The sequence below is a fragment of the Phyllostomus hastatus genome, unplaced genomic scaffold, assembly GCF_019186645.2.
Source record: "Phyllostomus hastatus isolate PE091 unplaced genomic scaffold, TTU_PhHast_1.1 phas_contig_62, whole genome shotgun sequence".
In the NCBI taxonomy this organism is placed as follows: Eukaryota; Metazoa; Chordata; class Mammalia; order Chiroptera; family Phyllostomidae; genus Phyllostomus; species Phyllostomus hastatus.
The window spans coordinates 15279608-15301383 of record NW_025333921.1 but is presented as its reverse complement, the minus strand read 5'-3'; the positions used below and the strand labels follow the sequence as shown (position 1 = coordinate 15301383).

The window sequence follows — 21776 nt, the reverse complement described above, 5'->3', positions numbered from 1 at the left end:
AGCCCTGCAATAAAGGGGCTTTGCACTCTTGGGGTTACTCATTCCCTCATAGGAAGACCTTAGGGTTCAATGATATCTGATATCCTTTCTAATCCAAAATTCTTTCATGAAGAGTCAGGAGTAAATAACACTGGAATTAGTATAGGCAAATATATTTGAACTTAAAGGCATATAAATTCAATTTATTTTTCAAAACTCCAACCAAATAAAATACTTCTGCAATCAGATTCATTCACCAACAGCAAGTTCTCAAACTACGGGGGCCTAGGAGTCTGCATTTTCAGAAAAGTGCTCAGAGGACTTGTTACCAGGCAATTGGAAACCCTGAGATAAGGTACGTTTGAACTCTTCATAAACTGTGAAATCGGTGCATGTGTGAGTCATTGTTGTGGGCAAGGGCAGTGAGCCTTGCTGTGTTTGCCACACAGGATGGTTTCCACGAAAGGATATGCACTGCTTTGTGAAATTCACAAACTAAAGTTACTGGATCTGGAGGCACGGAAGGGGCTACAAGTCTCTCTCTTCTTGATCCTCACAGCAGGAAGGGGACCGAGTGGGTAGCGGTTCTATAAGCTCTACAGCCCTGGAGAAAGGCCCAGCTGATGCAGAAAAGTGTCCTATCCTCTCCACTTTTTGCCTCTCAGTAGCTCAGAACCTGGGCCCTGAGCTGTGCTAGTGTGGAGCTCCCAAGGTTTCTCTCTTCCCTCACTTATTCATTCCAAGGCCTCTTTTATCAAGAGAGACAGCTGACAAAGAAAGGGACACAGGGTGCAGTCAAACCTTAAAAATAAGGGCTGTTCTTCCTGCATCTCTCCTGGCCCCAGGCCAGACACCCAGGGTCCATGCATGTTGTTCTTTTACAAGGTCACACTGCTTTCCAAGGGGCCCCATTTCTTGAACCTCTCCTGACTTGATTCCCTATATCAAAATGTACTGGTTACGGGTGCTGTTCTTTTGGAGTCCTAGTTTGGCAAATTGATGTGATAAATTATATTTAAGGCACTATATTAAGAGCTTCCTGAAAGCAGATTTAGGTTTTATTCATTTCTATGCCTTTGTCCCTAGTTTCTGGGTCACATTTGAGGGGTTGAGATGGAACACATTTAAAGTTAAATGTGGAAAGGTGGCAGGGTTTTCGAACTCGCTGCCATTTCAATAGCTCCCTTTATTCATTCAACAAATATTTGAATGCTGACTATATGCAGGACATATTCTAAGAAACAGTGGCTTTCAAACTTGAGTGAACTTCAGCATGACTTAGAAGTCATGCTGAATTAGTATAGGCAAATATACTAATATTTGCCTATATTAGTAGGCAATATATTCTGTATCATAGACTCTGAATCATAGATTCTGATTCAGGTCTGGATGGGCCCTGAGAATTTGCATTTCTAACCAGTTCCCACGTAAAGCTGGCGCTGCTGGTCTAGGGGCCACACTCTGAGAACCACTGGCATAGGTCATGGTGGGCACCAAGCCGCTGACCTCGCAGGATGCGCAGTTTAGGGCGGTCGTGCCAAAGGGCCCAGCGGTGGAGGCTGCAGTCCTCTGGGCAGGTCAGTGGCGGAGACACGCAGGAGACTGCTGTTAGTGCCTGCCACCCCTAGCGTCATCTACAAACTGAGAAGTCAGACGCACTGCGCCCCTCCCCGGGGCAGCCCTGAAAGGAACCGGCTAGAACCCGGAGCCCAGGCTCCTCCTCTCGGGTTTGTAGCCCGCGAGCAGAGGGCGAGCGCTGGAAGCCTCGGGGGTCCAGGCATTCGTTCCCGGACAGGCCTCCTTGGGAGGAGGGCAGAGGAAGTCGCCCTCCCTCTTCTCCGCCCGCCTGCACTGGCCTCCAGTCTGCGTCCGGGGCGGTGGCGGCTGCGGCGCGGGGCGGGGCGCCGCGACCCTCTCCCCTCCCAGGCCGCCCCTGCCCCCTAGGTCGCAGAAGCTGTCTCCCGGCAGGCTCGGCCTTGAGGTGCGGGGATCCGGCGGCGGCGCGTCCCGGCCGGCCGTGCGCCATGGCTCAACCCGGCGAGGAGGCTCTGCCCGGGCCCGAGACCGCGGTGCAGATCCGCGTAGCCATCCAGGAGGCCGAGGACGCCGAGGAGCTGGAGGACGAGGAGGAGAGCGTAGAGGCGCGGGGTGCGGGGGATCCAGCTCGGTATCTCAGCCCGGGATGGGGTAGTGCCAGCGAGGAGGAGCCGAGTCGCGGGCACAGGTAGGCGCGGCGGCGTGCCAGGTCGAAGTGGGAGCTGCGGACCAGGGTCCGGGCGCACGGGAGTTTGGCGACAACTCGGCGGGCACAGGGGTTTGAATCAGCGCTGCCCCCGGAGACGGAGGTGCTCCGGGCCGTCGCAGGATGTCAGAACAGGCTGTGGCGGTTGTTGGAGCCCTGGTCCGCGGCTCTGTAAACCGCACCAAGGCTCCCTCCCGGGGCTGGCGGCGGGGGTCTGAGGGGTCTGCTCTTGGCCGTGCTCTGAGGTCCTGGAGAAAGTCCCTCCCGGGCAGTCGCGCCCTGCCTGCTCCAGGAGCTTCTCCCTCCCTGAGCTCGCCCAAAGACCCTCTAGAAAGCTAAGCCCAGCTGGGCCCTAACCCTAGAGTCTCACCACCCTCCCCGACCGTTTCCCAGTGGTTCCAGCAAGCCCTCCCTGCCCTCCCTGCTTATCCGTCCAAATGGCTTCCCTCAATCTCTGGGTGCGGGCCGGCCAGGCGCAGCTGACACTTGCTGCCATGGGATCCCAGGAGGGGTGATGTAATGGTGTGGAGAGCTCGCTTGCCCTGAATCGGGATCAGTTTAGGGCTTGCTGCCAGCATCCTCCCTTGCTGGGGGATTCCCGTTTTCACGCAGCCTTCCCCACCTGCCATCTATGCCCCATCATCATCTTGTGCCTTGGTGTTGGGTTCTGGCTGATGGGTGGTCTGGAGGTGGTGTGGCACAAATCACCTGTCTAACCTTGCCTTGGGCCCTGAGCTTTGTCATCAGCGGATGATCTTAGTCTTGTGTCCAACAAATGCCTAGGCCTTTGAGGACTGTTTTGTTGTTGTTGTTGTTGTTGTTGTTCTTGCTGTTGAAAGGAGATACAATATGGAGTACCCACAGAAATGAGAATAGGGCAATGGCAGAACTTACGCAATCTGGGAAATACCAACATGCACTTACTAAGAACCCTCTTCTGGGACTCTGTGCACATGCTTTTAGCCGTCAGGGCTCTGTAGGGTTATTCTGTGGCAGGCATATATCTCCTTCATTGAGAGAATAGTCAACTCAAGGGCATAAGAAAGCTGAGGCCAAACCCATTCCCTATCACTGGCTGACCCTTTCCTAGTGGAGAAAGTCTGGATTTAGGGGCCCAGAGATTCAGAATAGTTCAGTGGAGATGGACGAATTTGAGGAGGAAAGTCCAGCCCAACAATATAGATCAGGAGAGCTTGGGTCACAGCAGATGGCACAGTAGACCCATCAGCACTGTATACTGTAAAGTCTGATTCATTCATTCAGCTGTGCTGAGTACTGGGAATATAAAAATAATGACTCCATCATCACTGGCATTTCACAGCCTTGAGGAGAAGGCAGTCACCTAGTCAAATTATTTCAGAGACCATGTATAATAGCCTAGAGTGGTTTATTCTTCTGAATTTTTTGCCTGTGACTGGCAAAAAGCTGTCCCCAATCCTGGGGCTAAGTTTTTTTTTTTTTAAGTTTCAATTTATTCTCATTAGAGAGAGAGGGAGGTAGGAAGAGAGAGAAAGAGAGAAATACCAGTTGGCTGCCTCCTGCATGCCCCAGCTGGGGACTGAGCCTCAACCTAGACAAGTGCTCTGACTTCGAATCAAACTGGTGACCTTTCAGCTGCAGGAGGATGCTCCCACCAACTAAGCCACACAGGCCAGGGCCCGGGGCTAAGTTTTGAGATAATACCATTAGCAGAGATTAAAGCCCTACTTATTTCTTGGGCCTGAAAAGATCCCCTATTAGACTTCGGAGAACACGATCCTCGGTTCTGGTAGGCTTCCTGCCCTCATCCTCAACACTGTCTCTTCAGAGCCACCCTTTTCTCCCAGCTCCAGGGGCTTGAGTCTCATGGAGCATTCAGTCAGAAGCGTTTCCTGCTGCCCACTGGGGCTCCTCAGGATAGTGGAGCCAACAGAGCCCAGCAGGCAGACATCCAGAGCACAAGGAGATGTAGCCAAGAACAAGATCCACACTGTCCCTGGTTTGGGCCCCACCTGGCACAGGAGCAGCTGCCACACTGAGAGAGCACTCTGGGCTCCCAGAACCTGCAGGAGACAGCCCCATTCCTAAATCTGCTCGGGGAGGTGTGGCACCCACCCACATCTTTCCTTAGCCCATTGCCTCCTTTCCTGCCTGTCCAGCAGTTCATGCTCCTACAGAACCAACCCCTCTGGTCCCAGAACACAGGGTGTAGTTTTAGCCCACATGCCTTCGAAATCATACCTCAAGGTGCCTCTGATTGGTTGATTTCTAGTCAGCCGGAAAACTTCACTGCCTCTTTCCCAACCACCCCATCCCTGGATTTGTTTCCTCTCCTTTGTGTTGCTGTACCCCGCTGTCTGTTTCATGCACTTACCCACAATTATAATTCTAGGTTCTATCTCCCTGACCAGAATACGAGCTCCGTGAATTCAGGGGACACACTTGCCTGCCCTGTTCTCATTGTATGCTCAGCACCTGGCATATACGGAGTGCTTTCTAAATATTTGCTGAATGAATGCATGCCTCTGTCATCACACTCACCCTGTGGAGCTGAAATGTTTGTGTGTCTCCTCCACTAGACAGTGAGACCCTTGCAGGCTGTGATCTTGCCTGAGGCCTCTCCATATCTCCTGTACCTAGCCCAGTACCTGGCTTATCCCTGGGGGACGAGGGAAAAGTGGAAGAAAGGAAAAATCTTTGTAACCTCCAAATATTCATTAGCCTTCTCTTCACAGCTTGATCACTATTTTATTTTAACATAAAAATTTCAAACATAAATGTGAACGAATAGGACAGTTGTAAATATTTTGCCATATTTATTTGATGGCTCTACAGTGTAAATGGTTTTTTCCTGAAGCATTTGAAAATATCTGGTACATAAGACCTGCACCCTATGTATGTTGTTTTACAGCTCTTAATAATGCCACTCTCTTATAAAACCCTAATACTATTATTGCAACTCAGAAAAGGAACAATTTCCTAATATAATCCCTAAAATACTCCAATAGTTGCATTCCATATTCAGGATTCCTCCAATTGGTCCATATTGTCTTTTATAGCTGTTTATTTTTCCCCTTAACCAGAATCCAATCCAGTTTGAGGCATTTGCCTGTAATTTCTCTTGAGAATATTTTAATTTAGAACATTACCATTTTTTTCTTTTTTAATGCTTTTCTGTTTTGGAACTAAGAGGCCAGATGTCTTATTGAATGTTTAACAGTTCGAATTGTTCTGGTTATGTTCTCATCATCTAGTTTAACTTTCTCCTTTGTACCATGTGTTTCCTGTAAATGGGAAGTTAGGGCTAAAGGCTTGATTAGATTCAGATTAAACATTTTGGCAAGAATACTTCATAAGCAATGCTATGGAATTTTCATTGCATCACCTTAAACAGCATCCACCATTAGCAATGCTAAATATAACCTCTTGGTTAGGGTGGTCTCTTCGTTGCAATGAACAAGTAATAAGTGACCTTCCTGTGGGTATTCTTCCACCAAAGATTTTCCCCTAATGGTTTTAGCATTCATTGATGGTCCTTACTTTAGTCAATTTATTGGACATTACAAATTGGTGATTTCATAATTTTATCAACTGTAGTACATTTATTAGCTAGCATTCTTCTGTAAAAGAGAGTTTTGCTTCATCACCTGGGATTGAACAAGAATTCCCCACCAAGAGGCAAGCAGAAATAGTTAATTATTTCCCCTTTCTTTGAGTACTTCCTTGTTTTCTGATACTAGATATTCTCGGCTTAATTTGTGTGTTTCTTATTTTGGTCATGGGACCCAGATATTTCCACAGGAATCCTGGGTTTTTCAACTACTAGTGGAAAGGTATTTAGAGACCAAGACTTGGGTTAAGACTGCTGATTTCTACTGGGGCATTATTGCTGTTAGGTCCTTTCAATGGACAGAATTAGGAAAGGTATTTTTTAAAAAATTATATTGCTAATTCAAATTTAATATTACAGGTTTTGCTCTACTTCTTTTATTTTTTTATACTGAAAATCTTGATTTCCAATAACATTGACCTATTTACTTGTTTGTTTTGTCTTACAATGTATAACATGACTTAAAATCATAATACTGAATATTATTAGTATAAATAATAAACCACCAAGCACAACTGCTTTTCATTTAGCCAAAGAAGCAGCTAGGTTTCCTTCTGTCCATGATGTTTAGGGACATCGCTCCAGCTGTCGTGTGCCTGTCCTGATGGTGATAACGAAAGCCTCCATTTATCAGTGCCAACTTGTGCCAGACATGGAGCTAAGTACTACACCTCATCTCTGCTCCACATCACAAAGTATTATTTAGTCTGCAGAGGCATTCACTAATTGTACCCTTTTCCCAGGCACTGAGAAACATATCAGAACATCATGTCAGGAGACAGATCATGAGCTGTAATAAATATGTAAGAACGTGTGGCCATACAAACACAGGATGTGGCCTCTGCTAGTGGCATCCAATATAGTAAAGTTCTTCCCAAGATGCCTTTTCCAACGTTGGAACCGTACTTGTATATTTTCAATCTGTCTCCAGGAAGAACCTTCATCTTTTGATTTTGCTCTCATGTTTTTTTTTATCCTCACCCGAGGATGTGTTTTTTTTATTTTAGAGAGAGAGGTGGGGGGCGGGGGAGAGAAGGAGAGAGGGAAAGAGAGAGAGAGAGAGAGAGAGAGAGAGAGAGAGAGAGAGAGAGAGAGAGAGAGAGAGTCAGAGTCAATTGGAGAGAGAAACACCAATCAGTTGCGTCCCATACCCGCCCTGACTAGAAATTGAACCTGCAACCTTTTCGTGTATGGGATGACATTCCAACCAACTGAGCCACCTAGCCAGGGGTGTCCTCAAGTTTTTATAGTGCATCATCCATTTGGTTGCCTTTTTGGATTCATTATCTTTTCTCTGGAGGCAGAGCAAAAGAAACTTCACACAGATGGGACTAAACCCTAGTGTTTTTCATAAATGATATTTTCTCAATATCCTTCTTGTTGCTGTCCAGCATTTTCCTGGTCCTGGTGGCCAAAGTGCCATATTAGACCATCTGCAAGGATAGATGAGTCCAGGAAATCTTTCCTGTGTGCAAAGCCACAGTGAGGGAGCTCATTACTCCACCATTTTAGTTTGGATAGTTTCCTTCTATAAGGTATCATTTGATTAATCACTCAATTAACATATCCAAGTTAGCTTGAGATTTTATGATAGAAGCCTTAGAGATTTTATGCTGCACTTGTTTCTCCAGATTATTTAAAAATATGATAAAAATTTCAATACTGGCTTATGGAGCCCAGTCATCTATTTTGAAACGTGCCCCCTTATTTCCACCTTGTTTCCATTTCCAGCAGGTTTACAGCTGCAACAAAAAAATGTACCACCATTTCCAAGTGCAATCCTTTATTTAAAATTAAATACTAATGGAAACATAAAACTTTTTTGAAGTCCTCTTGAAAGGCCACTAACAAGATATTCACCAGTAACCATACTTTTTGTCTCAAAGAATCCTGATAGGCGTCATTTGCCCTCACAGAAATGATTCGCTTTACATTGGTGGTACCCTTTAAAATTCCTACTGTGTACAAGGCTCTGGGTTGATGGTAGAGTGAAACCAATATGAAACCAATATGAATCCTACTTTCCGGGCACTTACGGTTCAGGGCATCAAGAGATGTGCACATGAGAAGTTCTGATACAAGTACAGACAAAGTTAGTACTTTCAAGTACTTTCAAGTTAGTTGAAAGTTGAAGTGATTTCCTTCTTGGGAGAATTGCATTTGAGATGGACATCCAGGTGTAGTTAGGAGGTGGGAATAGCATGCTGAAAGGCACAGAGTCCAGAAACCTGTGACCCTTACAAGGAACTATAAGTCTTTTATTTGCTTGGAGCAAAGGATCTGGAAAGAAATATACAGAAATAAGTTTGAAAGCTGGTTACAGCCAGATTCTAAATGAATCTCAATAAAAAGCTAAGGACTTCAGGTTTTATTTAATGTAAAGTAGAAAACATCATTGTTATTTTTACATCATCATTAGACCAGTGACATAGCTGTTCTTCTAAACACGTTATAAGGCACAGAGTGGAAGAGGCTTAACCCAAAATACAGCTGGCGTGGGAAAGGGGCCAGGGCAGGTGGCAGGAGGTGGGAAGACAGGACCCTGGGAAGGCTGTGGTTGGGAAATATGTGAAGGATGCTAATATCTGAGAGGTCATTTAAATTCTTCCTGTAGAACAATTGCCCAGTCCCTCTGCTGACACTGAAAAGTAGAGGGCAGCATACTATTTATTTCCAAGGGGGAAAAGAAGAAACAAGATTATTTTCTAAAGGAAATCAGATTAACTGACTGGTGATCTAGAGCTGCTGCAGTAAAGCCAGTACCTGCAGTGTAAAGCTTTCACCATAGAAAGCCCTTAAGTAATGATTCCCTGCCTGTTCCCCCTAAAGTAAAGTTGGCATGCCCCACCCATGCATATACAGCCACCTAGGAAGAAAAACAAAAAGAGTATACAGCTCACCCTGGCTGATGTGGCTCAGTAGATTGAATGCCAGACTGCTAACCAAACGGTCACTGGTTCGATTCCCAGTCAGGGCACATATCTGGGTTGTGGCCCAGATCCCCAGTAGGGGGTGGAAGAGAGGCAACCACACCGCACGTTGATGTTTCTCTCCCTCTCTTTCTCCCTCCCTTCCTCTCTCTCTAAAAATAAGTAAGTAATTTTTTAAGAGTGCGCATCTGTAGGGGGAATCCACACAACCCACCAACAAAAAGCAATCCAGACCTTCATTCTTCCAAGTGAATAGCGATGCAGCCTAACTCTCCACCCCTCAAGTGTGGGCTGTGTTCAGTGACTACCTTCCACAGTGTATAGTATGGGAAGGGGGGAAAGGAGTCACTTTGCAGTGGAGACAAACTACCTCAGCCAGGTGATCAGGGTCAACCTCCATAGTGACCAGTCACGCTGACAATACGCACCCTTGATGTGAGGTGCTGAGAATGGAAATTACTGCTGCGGTCCTCCCCAAATACACACTCCCAGTCTAATCACAAGAAAAATACCAGACAAGTCTCAAAGAAGGACACTCCCCAACTTACCTGAACAGCCCTCTTCAACACTGTCAAAGTCATCACAAACAAGGAGAGTCTGAGAAACTGTCACAGCCAAGAGGTGCCTGGGGAGACATGACGACTAAATGTAACATGGTGTCCCAGAGGGGATCCTGCCACAGAAAAAGGACATTAGGTCAAAACCAAGGCAGTCTGAATGAAGTATAAACCTTAGTTAATAATAATGTATCAATATTCATGAAGTGTACATTAGTAATGTAAGCTATTAATAATAGAAGCAGCCTACTGTGGGGTATATGGGGACTCTACTATTTTCACAATTTTTCTATAAATCTAAAACTATTCCAAAATAAGTTTATTTTTAAAGTGTTTATAAAGAAAAAGATGACTGGTTTACCAATCACATGAAGAAAATCAGTAACATGAAAGTTAAATAGAAAAACAGACTGCAGAGGATACAGAGGTGACATTTTTGGAAACAAAAAGACTAAAAATATATACTCCAGGTAGTGCCCTGAGAGGGAATTTAAAATAATGCACCCCCAAAACAAGAATGATATGCTCTTAAAAAGGAAAAATCTGAAGATGTAGAAGAGTTCTGGGAGAATAAATAAGTAATTACTAAAATTAAAACACTTACTAGGAAAGGTTGGAAGATAAAGGCAAAGAGATGTCTTACTGTGTAAAGCAAAGACGAAGGTACAGACAGATGGCATGAGAGAGGAGAGAGGCAGAGGGTCAACCAAGGTGACCGGCCAGCCACCAGGACTTCCAAAAACAGAAGTGACCTCAGCAAACGCCTTGCCCTGCAGTGAGCCACACTTACATGGGCACAGAAGACGCATAACTGATTGGCTTTCACCTTCATCCATCTATAGACAAAACATGGGAAAGCAGTTACAGAATAGAATGTAAATAGTATGAACCAGGACAAAATAAAATAAAGGTACATCGGACAGAATTGGGATGGCTGGAAATGGAAGGAGAGGGGAGGGAAAGATAGGGTAACATGCACATCATGCAGTGAGGAATTGAGAAATATTATTTAAGGTCAATAGAGTAAGAAACAGAATTTTAGGTGCATAATTTAAAAACACAACTAGGAAAAAATAAAAATAATATAATTTTTTTTAAAATTGGAAGAAGAGGCTTTGGGAGGTGAGCAACCCCAAATCCTCATCTTATATAATAGGTCGTGAAAAGAGAATGTCTGTAATTGACAGGTGAGAAATAGAGCTGTGAGCATTTTACTGACTTATAAGGGAACTGTCACAGAACTAAATGATTTTATTGAGAGAGATTGCCTCTAAGGAGAAGAAGTGGAGCAGGAAACTGTTGATTGTATAAATTCTCTACTGTTTTATTTTCGTTTTCACTATGCATGTGTATTTTTCTAATTTTTAAGATTTATTTTTGAAAAGCTATTAATATTCTTGAAGGACAGTTGGAATGGAAAAGAGAATGGGTGGGAGGCGCTGCAGAACAAAACTGACACTTGACAACTGACTTGATGTGGGGGCAGAAGATACATCTTGGGTTTTGAGCGGAAGTGCAGATAACAGTGAGTAGGCAAAGGTGGGACTTCTTGGGAGGGACAATATATGGTTTTTACAAGGCTATTGTAATTGACAAAAAGTTGCCAGTGTTCATATTTGAAGGATATAAATGTTTTTAATGTTCATAAAAGATATAGGTTCTCTTTATTTTTTTTACCTTTTAATCCTCATCTGAGGACATATTTATTGATTCTAGAGAAAGAGGAAGGGAGAGAGGAAGAGAGAGTGGGGAAGAGAAACACCGATGCAAGAGAAACATCCATCAGTTGCCTCCAGTACCCACCCAACCAGGGACAGAACTCGCAATCTAGGCACGTGCCCTGACCGGGAATCAAACCCGTGACCTTCCCATGTATGGGATGATGCTCCAGCCAACTGAGCCACACCAGTCAGTGCCAGGGTCTTTTTTGTTTAAAGGTGGTTGCATGAACCAGGAAACAGTGCAGTGTGCTTCCAGGTATAAAACAGGCCATCCTGTTCTTCCAAGATGCCCCTCTGGAGAAACACAGTTGCTGCTGAGAGCACGCATGCAGAGGGAGGGCTCCTGTTTGCAAGACGCTCACCTCTGCACCAGCACAGGTGTTTTATACACCTCCCCAGGACCGCCCACCTATTTAGAATCCTGCCTACCTGCCCATCCTCTCCCTGGGTGCAAGTAACTGATGCAGTTACCCCCAAACACAGTATGGATTGTGTACTGTGAGACTGTGAAAGGAAGGTGAGCTTCCCAGACAGAATTCTCATGATAGGTCCAGGCTTCAATCAACCCTACCTGAGGCTGAGTTCTGTAAAAGGTGATAGTTCGATCCTGGACTTACTACATTGGAAGCAATATCAGGCTGTATAAGTGGAACTGTTAAGCATGTAGGAATTGAGGACTGGGGCTCAGGAGTGGGAGGAGGACAGAGGCATGCGGGGAAAGGCCGATTTGAATGGGATGAGCAACCAGGGGCAGAAGTGTAGAGGCTGCCAAGGGATAAAGAGTCAAGGAGAGATCCTTAGGGAATATATACATTCAGGAATGGGAGAAGAAGGAGAAGACTGAGGGGCCAATTAAAGGGATGAGAAGAATTAGAAAAGAACAAGTCATTTAAGCCCAAGGGGAAGAGTAGCAAGAAGGTGCTCAGCAGTCCACCATCCTGCCACAGAGCAAGAGGGCCGGGGTAGAGAAAGGCCACCTGGACATGGCAGATGGGCTTCCTGGTGGATGTCCAGGCTCAGAACAGGCTTGGGCGTGGGAAAGGAAGGCTCAAGGGAGGTCTGGGCACGTCTGATTGGATGAACTCTATTTTCTCAGCCAAGGCCCCAAAAGCTCATCCACAGCGAGTAAGGTCTTCCCATGGGAGACCTGGGGAAGGACAGGAGGCTCTAGAATGGCCACTGGAGAGATTGAAAACCTGAATCACCTTTCTCCCATTATGTTTTGTTTACCAGCACAGTTTCTATAAGAGCATCAACTGCTCTAGTGTGGGAGTAGGATTTATTGGTTTGTAGGTCCCCTCAATGGTCTGGGCACCTCTGGTATACTAGCCACTTAGAGTAACTTAGACCATTTGCTGGTACCCCTGAGTCTACCCAGAACTCTTTGTTGGTCCTCATCACACATCTCACCTCATCCTGTGTCAGTGGTGCTTAGAATTCCCTGTGCATTTGTAGTTATTTCATCTTGTATAAGTAGCCTATCTGTTTTAACTACTGCTTGGTACATACATTTTCTCTAATAAAGTGAAAATTTGCTCTGTCCATCTTGTGTCTCCTTTTTCATCCTGCTGACTGTCCCACTGCCATTTTTCTTCGGCGCGTTTGGAAGACCTCCTTTGTCATTGCAGTGTTACTGCCCTAAAATTTGGCTGTAAGCAATAGAAAGCCCAACTCACAAGTGAATAAATAAATAGGATATTGTCTTTCTCATGTAATTAGAAATATTTAGGTAGGTAGTTATAGGAATTGGTTCAGCAACTCAGTAACATCAATAAGTCAGATGAAGCCGACTCTTTTGGTCTTCTCCTTATGGCAGTAAAATGGGTACTAAACTCCAATTGCCACATCCGTGCATCAAACAGAGAAAAGGGGAAGGGGCAGGGCCAAAAAAATATGCACTTGTGTGTCATTGGCCATAACGTGACAAATGGCTGCTACCTGTAAGAGAAGCTGGGAAAGTGTATATTTGCTTTTTAATAACCTCTGGGTGTCCCACCCGTGGCCCTGCAGCCACATGCAGCCCAGGACGGCTATGAATGCGGCCCAACCCAAAATCATAACTTTACTTAAAACATTATGAGATTTCTTTGTTTTCATTAGTGTTTGTGTATTTGATGTGTGGTCCAAGACAACTCTTCTCCTTCTGGTGTGGCTCAGAGACACCAGAAGGTTGGACACCCCTGCACTGCAACGGAAAGCAAGTGGGGAAGATTCTGCTGTTAGATGCTGGGTGAGCCAACTCAGGTCTGTCACAGCTGCCCCTTACAGACTTCTAGAATAGTCAGCTCATCTAGTGTAAGTTGCTTTTGACCTGTTATACCTAGGAGTTGCCTTAATATATTTCCTTGTTTATCATTCCATTTTTAAAAGACACTTTTTAAAAAGGATATTTTTAAGGTTAGTCTGCCAGGCAGTTTTTTTTTCTTCATACACATTTGTCTTGGGACATAGGAAGGTATTTTAGAGAACCACTTCCAGACTTTCTACAGGCAAATAACTAAACTCTTCATTTTAAAAATGAACCAATGCCTATTTTTATGCTAATTTTAATTTCTGAATTTGAAAAATTGTGAAATGGATTTAGTTTTTCTTCTCCTGACAGAACATTCCATTTTTATTCTCATTTTGACTCTTTCACGGTTGCTTTCATCATGAGAGCCAGTGAAAACTTAGAGTTGAAGGACAGCTTTAAAGGGTCGCAGTAGTGTGTTACAGTTCTTTTACGGTCCCACCCCTCTTTTTTCATGGGTTGGTTATTTAAGAACTTAATCCTGATCCAAGGGAAATGTTAACTGTTTGCTTCCTTGTGAAAGCAATATAATGTGCATGTAAACACTCATGCTTCTTTGTGTTGAAGGCCTCTTTAAAAAAAATTAACTGTAAAACACAAATAACAAAATTTATCATTTTAACCCTTTTTAAGTGGAATTAAATGCATTCACATTGTGCAATCGTCACCACCTTCCATCTCCAGAACTTTTTTCTTTTCCACCAGAAACTGTGTTCATTAAACAGTATCTCCCACCAACCCATCCCCCTCCCCCTGTTCACCACCACTCTACTTTCTGTCTCTATGAGTTTGATTATCCTGGGGATCTCATGTAAGTGATATCATACAGTATTTGTGATGGGCCTATTTCACTTAGCATAATGTCCTCAAGGTTCATCCATGTTGTAACAGGTATCAGAATGTTCTTTTCGAGGCTGAAATATATTTCACTGTATATACATACTGCATCTCGTTAATCCATGTATCCATCAGTGGACTCTTGAGTTGCTTCACCTTTTCGCTATGCACTTTCTGAGCCCTTTTGGGAGCCAGGCGAGTCCTCCCCGCAGAGCAGAGAGTGCTGTAGCTGTGGTTATGGGTTGCCGAGGTGTGTGCATCTGCCAGGAGGAGCGCTGTCTGCTCAGGACGTGTCCGTGCCGGCTCTGGGTCTGCTGGCCATGTTATTAGACATCAAGCTACTATAGAGGAAAGCAGTTATTTTTTTCTGGAAGTAATTTTTAACTAATTCTTTTCATTGTATAATTTGCAATACATAATTTGGTAATACGTATACAAAAGAGAATCACCTTTGATAGCTTCTAATAATGGTGTTCACTGTGATGTAGATAATCACAGGTTCCCTAATTACATATGGCTTTGAAGTTTTTAACAATCTCTTTGTGAAAGGTTGGCCTTCCTAAAGAAGCGTTCCCCAGGATTTCTTTGGCTTGTTCTCATGTCCCAATATTCTCAGGAGGGGGAAGTCCATCCAGGCAGAGCTGGTTGTGGGTTTGCTTCATTTAGGAGGCCCCGGTGAACGGAATTATTTTCCAGATTTGATGACAGGGTCCCACTCAACAAAACCTGGAAGGTAGCATGTGTGCTGGCTTTGGATACACAAAGTTTGAGCTTGAATCCTAGATCTGCCTCTTTTGTGTGTGCAAATGAGTGTGTCTGTCACTGAGCTCTAAGGGTACGCCGGGAACTTTTCTGGATATTGCATGTCTTAATTCATTTAATCTGCTCAACAAGCCTGGCAGGAGAGTGATGATCAGGACTCCCGACTCAGGGACAGCAGACGGTGGTGTGGCCGTGGGGCTCCTGGCCATAGTGGACACAGTTAATAAATGGTGGTGTCAGGCTTCAAACTCAGGCAGTCTAACTCTAGAACTGGAACTCTTAGCTACTCCTCTAAACTGTCCTGTGGAAATTGGATTTGTGGGGTGGAAGTGAGGAGGGAAGAATAGAAAGTGTTGGTGAAAACCATGGGACAGCAGAGCAGCACATAAAGGTTCGTCGAGGGTGTTTTAATGATTCTCCCTCCTTTTTAAAAACAAAAGTGTGCTTTCTTAGTTTTTTGGAAGCAAAATCTACTTCCGTGTGGCCGTGTGACCAGCACCTCTGGGGAGTCCAGCTCGGGTGTGACCCAGTGCAGTTTCCAGGGGCTGCTGTAAACAAGCAACACAAACCAGAGGTCCCAGGGCAGCAAAAATTGATGGCCTCGCAGCTCTGGAGGCCAGACGCCCACAGTCCGGGTGTCAAGGGGTCTGCTCCTTCTCAAGATGCGGTGGAAGAATCTGCTGTGGTCCTCCCCTCATTTCTGGCGGTTTGCTGGCAGTCTCTGTTGTTCCCCGCCTTCCACACCCTCTGCCTTCACCTTCACAAGGCAGTCTCCCTGTGCGCATGCGTCCAGATCCCCTTTCCAAGACACCGGCCGTATTAGATCAGGGACCTTCCTACTCGAGCGCAGCCCCATCTTCAACTAATGAAATCTATAATGCCCTTTCCAAATAAGCTCGCATTCTGGGACTTGAACTTGAGAGTTCAGGGTGAGGGGAAATAGTTCAGCTCGTAACACTCAGTGTGTCCTTCTGGTCTCAGCGGCGCCACGACCAGTGGGGGCGAGAATGAGCGTGAGGACCTGGAGCAGGAGTGGAAGCCCCCAGATGAGGAGTTAATCAAGAAGCTGGTGGATCAGATCGAATTCTACTTTTCTGATGAAAATCTGGAGAAGGACGCCTTCCTGCTGAAGCACGTGAGGAGGAACAAACTGGGATATGTGAGCGTCAAACTACTTACGTCCTTCAAAAAGGTGAGGCTTCCTTGTCAGAGCTGCCTCCAGGATTTCAAGGGTGTTTTGGGTTATAGGTCTAAATATTTTTTACCCTTTGGAAACCAAATGACTAGTGATTTTTTTACTTCCTCTCAGGGGTGAAAAGAGAAAAAGGATCAAGAGAAGGGATTTAGAATTGTTACTAGAAATATTGTCCCACACTTGTAAAAGGTCCTGGGTGTTGGGACATATCTCAGCAATAGTCTTGTGAGACGCCCACTAGGCCTAGAGTTATATGAAATTCCAGTGTTTTGTTTGCCAAGTTGAGTAAACAAAAGGAGGAAGGAGCACTCAGAACTCTGGGAGATGGGCCTCCTCCAGGACGTCAGCAGCCATGGCTGTGCAATGCCAACATCTTTGTCTGGGGTGGGGTGTGGGATACCTACCTGTGACTGCTGCCTGGGCAGCAGACCGGGCGACCCTGCTATGTGCACATTTGGTAGCCGGACCGTTTGCCTGCTTCTCGAAGGGCCTGCAGACCAGTTGGCCTAAGAACTGTGTGTGTCTCAGGGGAAGTATGTTTGTAGAATGGAAAGCATGACACGCCTGTTGCATAATGAGGTGTGTGATGAGTGGGTTGTGGCCACGCTGTCAGGGAGCACGAGGAGAGCTTTGCCCCAGAGCTCTTCCCAGCCTCACCTCCAGGGGCACTCTGCCTTCTCCTGTTGCTCTCTTTCCCTTATTCATTCATCAAACGTATTCATCCTCTATGCCAAGTGCTGTGTTAGCCCAGGAATGCAAAGGAATTGGGCATCCCCCTGCCTTCCCCAAGTCTACTGAAGGAGAGAGATCAGTGAAGGATTACAGTGTGACCATCGGCAGCACCACGAAAGAGAACAAAGCACTGCCGGGGGTGAGTTGATCAGAGCAACTAACCCTACCTGGAGAGCTAGGGTCTTCCCAGAAGTGATGACGCTCAGGTTGGATCTTGGAGGATGATGCGTAGGAGTTTTCAAGACACAGGAGTGGGGAGGGCATTTCATGTTACAAAGGAAAACCCTGCTCTTCCTCTGTGTGTCTCCTTTATGTCATGCTGTTGCCTCAGTCACACTGCTGCTGCCAGGTGTGAGTGGGGACCCCCTCACCAGGCATTTCTGACACCAGCTGGGTGCCCTACAGTCTGACTCAGCCCTGACACTGTCTACCTGGAGACAGCATCAGACCTCAGGGGGTTAGGGCTCCACCCCATGAGACTGCCCCCACTTCAGATGCCAGTCATAAATAGTAGGTCCCAGGTTACCCACAGTTTCTATCTGACTTGGCTGCAAGTTAGAGGCTCTCATGACCTGTTCCTCTTGGATTCAATTATTTGCTAAAGTAGCTCATAGAACTCAAGGAAACACATTTACCGGTTCATTAAAGGGCATAATAAAGGGTACAGATGGACAGCCAGATGAAGAGGTACATGGAGCAAGGACTGGAAGGGTTCTCGGCACAGGAGCTTCTGTTCCAGTGGAGTTGGGGGTGCACCGTCCGCCAGGTGGGTGGGTGTGTTCACCCACCTGACAGCTTTCCGAGACCCCTACTACTGGGATTTTTTGGAGGCTTTTTCACATAGCCATGACCAATTATTAACTTCATTTCCACCCTCTTTCCCCTCATTGAGGATGTGGGGGCTGGTGAAAGTTCAAGCCGCCCACCACGGCTCGGTCTTTCTGGTGACCAGCGCCATTCCAGGAGCCTTCGGAGGCCACCCAGAGCCACCTCATCAGAACAAAAGCTGCCCCTAGTGCTCTTGTCCCCGAGGAATTTACAGAGGTTTTGGGAGCTCAGTGCCAGAAATGGGGACGAAGACCAAATGTATATATTCTTATAAGTCACAATGCCGTACATGTGCAGAGGACAATGAGCAAGCCCTCACAGGCAAAGTGTTTGTGGGGGACCCCAAAATGTTGCAGCTCGGGGAGTCATCTTACACACTTCTCTTTCCTCCCCAGGGACCCTAGGAGTCACCCTGATTTTCTTTCCTTTTCAAGTTGTCATTTACGGGTCTATTTAGGAGGGGTCTTCTCTGTTGCACACTGGCTTCAGAGTGGACGCAGACTCCCCAGTCCCTCCAGAATGACAGCAGAGACCCTTTCTTTTTAAAGGGTTTCCTGGTAATCGCAATAGGAAACCTGTATGATAAAGGTAACAAACAGGGAAGTGACAGTTTCTGAAAACCTCACAAAGTTCTTGTAGTATAACAAAGCCCACAGCTCCCTGGCTCCTCTTAGCTGGTGCCTGTGCCCTCTTTCTGAGGCTTGCAGACACAGGCCTCCACGCTCAGACTGAGAACCCTCAGCCAGCCTGGCCCCTGGCTCCTGGAGGAGGGGGGCTGCTGGAGGGCTGCTGGGTCCTTGCCAGAGCCCACTTTTCTCTTGACTGGATGTGCCCCACCCCCTCAGCCTCTGCAGCCCTCTGAGAAAGGCAGCACCCCCCCCCCCCCCCCGCCCCCGCCCAGGCACTCTTTGCTCGACCTTCAGGCTCAGGCAGTGGATAGGCCTTTCTCCTGAGTGCTCCCTCCCTGACAGGGCTTGGAGAAGGCCCCATGTTCTGCCCCCAGGAGAACTTCTGCTTGGCCCTCCCACAGCCTGGCACTGATCTGCAGTCTGCACCCTTTCTGGATTCCGAACTGTGTCAGTGCAGCCGAAGTCCAGCCCTTTCCCTGCACCCACTGCTCTCTGCCCTTAGTCTGTGTCGTGGTGATCAGCACGTTGAGTCTCCGTGTGGGGCTGTGGCTCCCACGCTCAAAGCCTACATTTGGGCCATATCATCCAGAGGCTGCAGGCTAGAGTGGACAGTGTCCTCTCTCCCAGAGCGGCCTGTACGACTGATGGCTCTGCCCAGGTTCTTCCCAAGCTGCCCTGGCGGGGAACGCTCCCTTCTTGAGTCCTGGGGAGCACCTGGTTTGGTCTCAGGGTTCCTCTGCAGAGCAACTGCCCGGGCCTGGCCTTGGAGAACTCGGGGTGATCTCGGAGTGATCTCGCCATTGTTGGATCAGGCCACCCACCCCACCCACCTCCCCCACCTCTTCGGGATGACTCATTCTCCCTGGCATTCCCTTCAGTGGAAGTGGGCCTCATGAAAATTACTGCTTTACGATATAAATATAGCTTTCACATACAGCAACCTTGATACACACAATTTCCACTAAGTGAGGAGGGATCTATTTCCTCATGCTCCATGAGGCCCAAGTGGGATTTAATTCCACATTGAAACAGGACACATTATTTCCAGGAGATATTGCAGCGAAACATGAAACACCTTTGGAGCCTCCTGTGTAGCAAATACATAAATGCAGAAATACAACTTTGGAGAGGTGTTGGAATGTTAAAATCTCTGAGTCCTATCAAAATGATAGAATGTAACATTTGAAATAATGACAGCATCTAATATTTATTGAGTAGTCACTGGGAGCCAGGCACTGTTTTAAGTTTTGTGTATGTATGTGTGTGTCTGGATGTAGATATGTATGTACATATGTATTTATTTCATTTAATACTCGGGCCAGCCCTGTGGGGTAGGCATATTAACATCTCCACTTCACAGACGAGGAAATTGAGGCACTGAGCAGCTGAATAGGGCCTTGGCCCGGAGCTTGCAGGCTTGACCTCTAAACTTATGCAGGATAGAGTATCTGCTGTACCATGGAAAGTTCTGTGGGACCGCATGGCTTTAAATTGTGCTGCCTCCCTTGACATTGTATGAAGTGTGTTTGTTCACTCACTCATTCACTAGGCTTTTGAGTGCCTTTCCACAGCAAGTATGATTCTAGATACCAGTGTTCCAGGGTAAGGAAAGGTGGGAGGGAGATTACAGGAACACGGGTGGACAGAGACATGAGGTACCATTTCAGATTTGCTTTGTTTTCTTCAGGTGAAACACCTTACACGGGACTGGAGAACCACAGCACATGCCTTGAAGTACTCAGTGACCCTGGAGTTGAATGAGGACCACCGGAAAGTGAGGAGGACCACCCCTGTCCCACTCTTCCCCAATGAGAACCTCCCCAGCAAGATGCTCCTGGTCTATGATCTCTACCTGTCCCCCAGGCTGTGGGCCCTGGGCAGCCCCCAGAAGAACGGGAGGGTGCAGGAGAAGGTGATGGAACACCTGCTCAAGCTCTTTGGGACCTTTGGCGTCATCTCCTCAGTACGGATCCTCAAACCCGGGAGAGAGCTGCCCCCTGATATCCGGAGGATCAGTAGCCGGTACAGCCAGGTGGGGACCCAAGAATGTGCCATCGTGGAATTCGAGGAGGTGGAAGCGGCCATCAAAGCCCATGAGTTCATGATCACGGAATCTCAGGGCAAGGAGAACATGAAAGCTGTCCTGATTGGTATGAAGCCACCCAAAAAGAAACCTCCCAAAGACAAGAACCAGGACGAGGAGCACACTGCTAGCATCCCTTGGAGCAAGTCCCTGAACAAGAGAGTTGAGGAGCTTCAGTACATGGGCGATGAGTCTTCTGCTAACAGCTCCTCCGACCCGGAGAGCAATCCCACATCCCCTATGGCTGGCCGGCGGCATGCGGTCACCAGCAAGCTCAGCCCTTCTGGCCACCAGAATCTCTTCCTGAGCCCGAATGCCTCCCCGTGCTCAAGTCCTTGGAGCAGCCCCTTGGCTCAACGCAAAGGCATTTCCAGAAAATCCCCACTGGCCGAGGAAGGCAGGCTGAACTCGAGCACCAGCCCCGAGGTCTTTCGCAAGTGCATGGACTACTCCTCTGACAGCAGTGTCACTCCCTCCGGCAGCCCCTGGGTCCGGAGGCGCCGCCAAGCCGAGATGGGGACCCAGGAGAGGAGCCCCCGAGCGAGTCCCCTGCTGTCTCGGAAGATGCAGACTGCAGATGGGTTGCCTGTGGGTGTGCTGAGGTTGCCCAGAGGCCCTGACAACACCAGAGGATTCCATGCTGGACATGAGAGGAGCAGGGCCCATGTATAAATAAATGCCTTCTATTTTTGATACCAGCTCCATTACAAACTGCCTTTGTCTTCAAGGTTCTGACAAATACCTGGCATGACGTAGAATGAAATGAAGTCCCCTTTCAAAGATATTTGTATACATGTAAACCTCTTAATTTATATATTTGTAATGTATATGAACTGTCTGGTACGCTCTGGTTTTAGGACCATCTTCTAGTTCAGGACGCCCCTCCTCCCGGCCTGCCTGCTGCTCCGACCCCCCCCCCCCCGCCCTGCCCCCCAGCCTGTGTGAAAGTCACCTCCCTGTTCCGCTGTGGGGCGGGGCTCCCCAGGGAAGGCCAGGCGCGCAGCCGGGCTCTTCTCTGCGGTAACCGCGCGGTCCCCAGTTGGCTGTGCTGGGGCTTCCTCCGCGTGCAGAGGAATTTTCTCATGTAGTGGCGACTACTTTAAACCCGTAGCATGGTGTCTCCCAGGACCTAATGTATGTTTCCTGTCAAGTGAATAAATAATAAAACACTCGACTGGGAGTGCTGGCTCTGAAGTCATAGACTGCGCCTGACAAAAGTCTGCCTGTCCAACACGCTGTGGTTAGCGTGTCATGAGGCCCTGGGGAGCTTAACTGAGACATTTCTTGAATGTGCCCCAAGGCAACCCTGGGGCTCTCCCTGGGGCTCCCAGCAGCCTGAGGCGGGCAGAATTTGGGCAGATGTTGCAGCGCCACACCTCTCATCACAGTGAGTCACAGAGCA

At 47.1% G+C, this 21776-nt stretch overlaps 1 protein-coding gene across 1 annotated transcript; it reads left to right on the top strand.

Moving 5' to 3' along the window:
* Window positions 1-1665: 1665 nt before the first annotated feature.
* LARP6 (La ribonucleoprotein 6, translational regulator) lies at window positions 1666-21546 on the top strand. Its single transcript, XM_045848571.1, has 3 exons — window positions 1666-2203; window positions 15889-16099; window positions 19979-21546. The coding sequence occupies exons 1-3, from the start codon at window positions 2004-2006 to the stop codon at window positions 21044-21046; spliced, it is 1479 nt and encodes a 492-aa protein (XP_045704527.1). The 5' UTR covers window positions 1666-2003; the 3' UTR covers window positions 21047-21546.
* The last annotated feature ends 230 nt before the right edge of the window (window positions 21547-21776 follow it).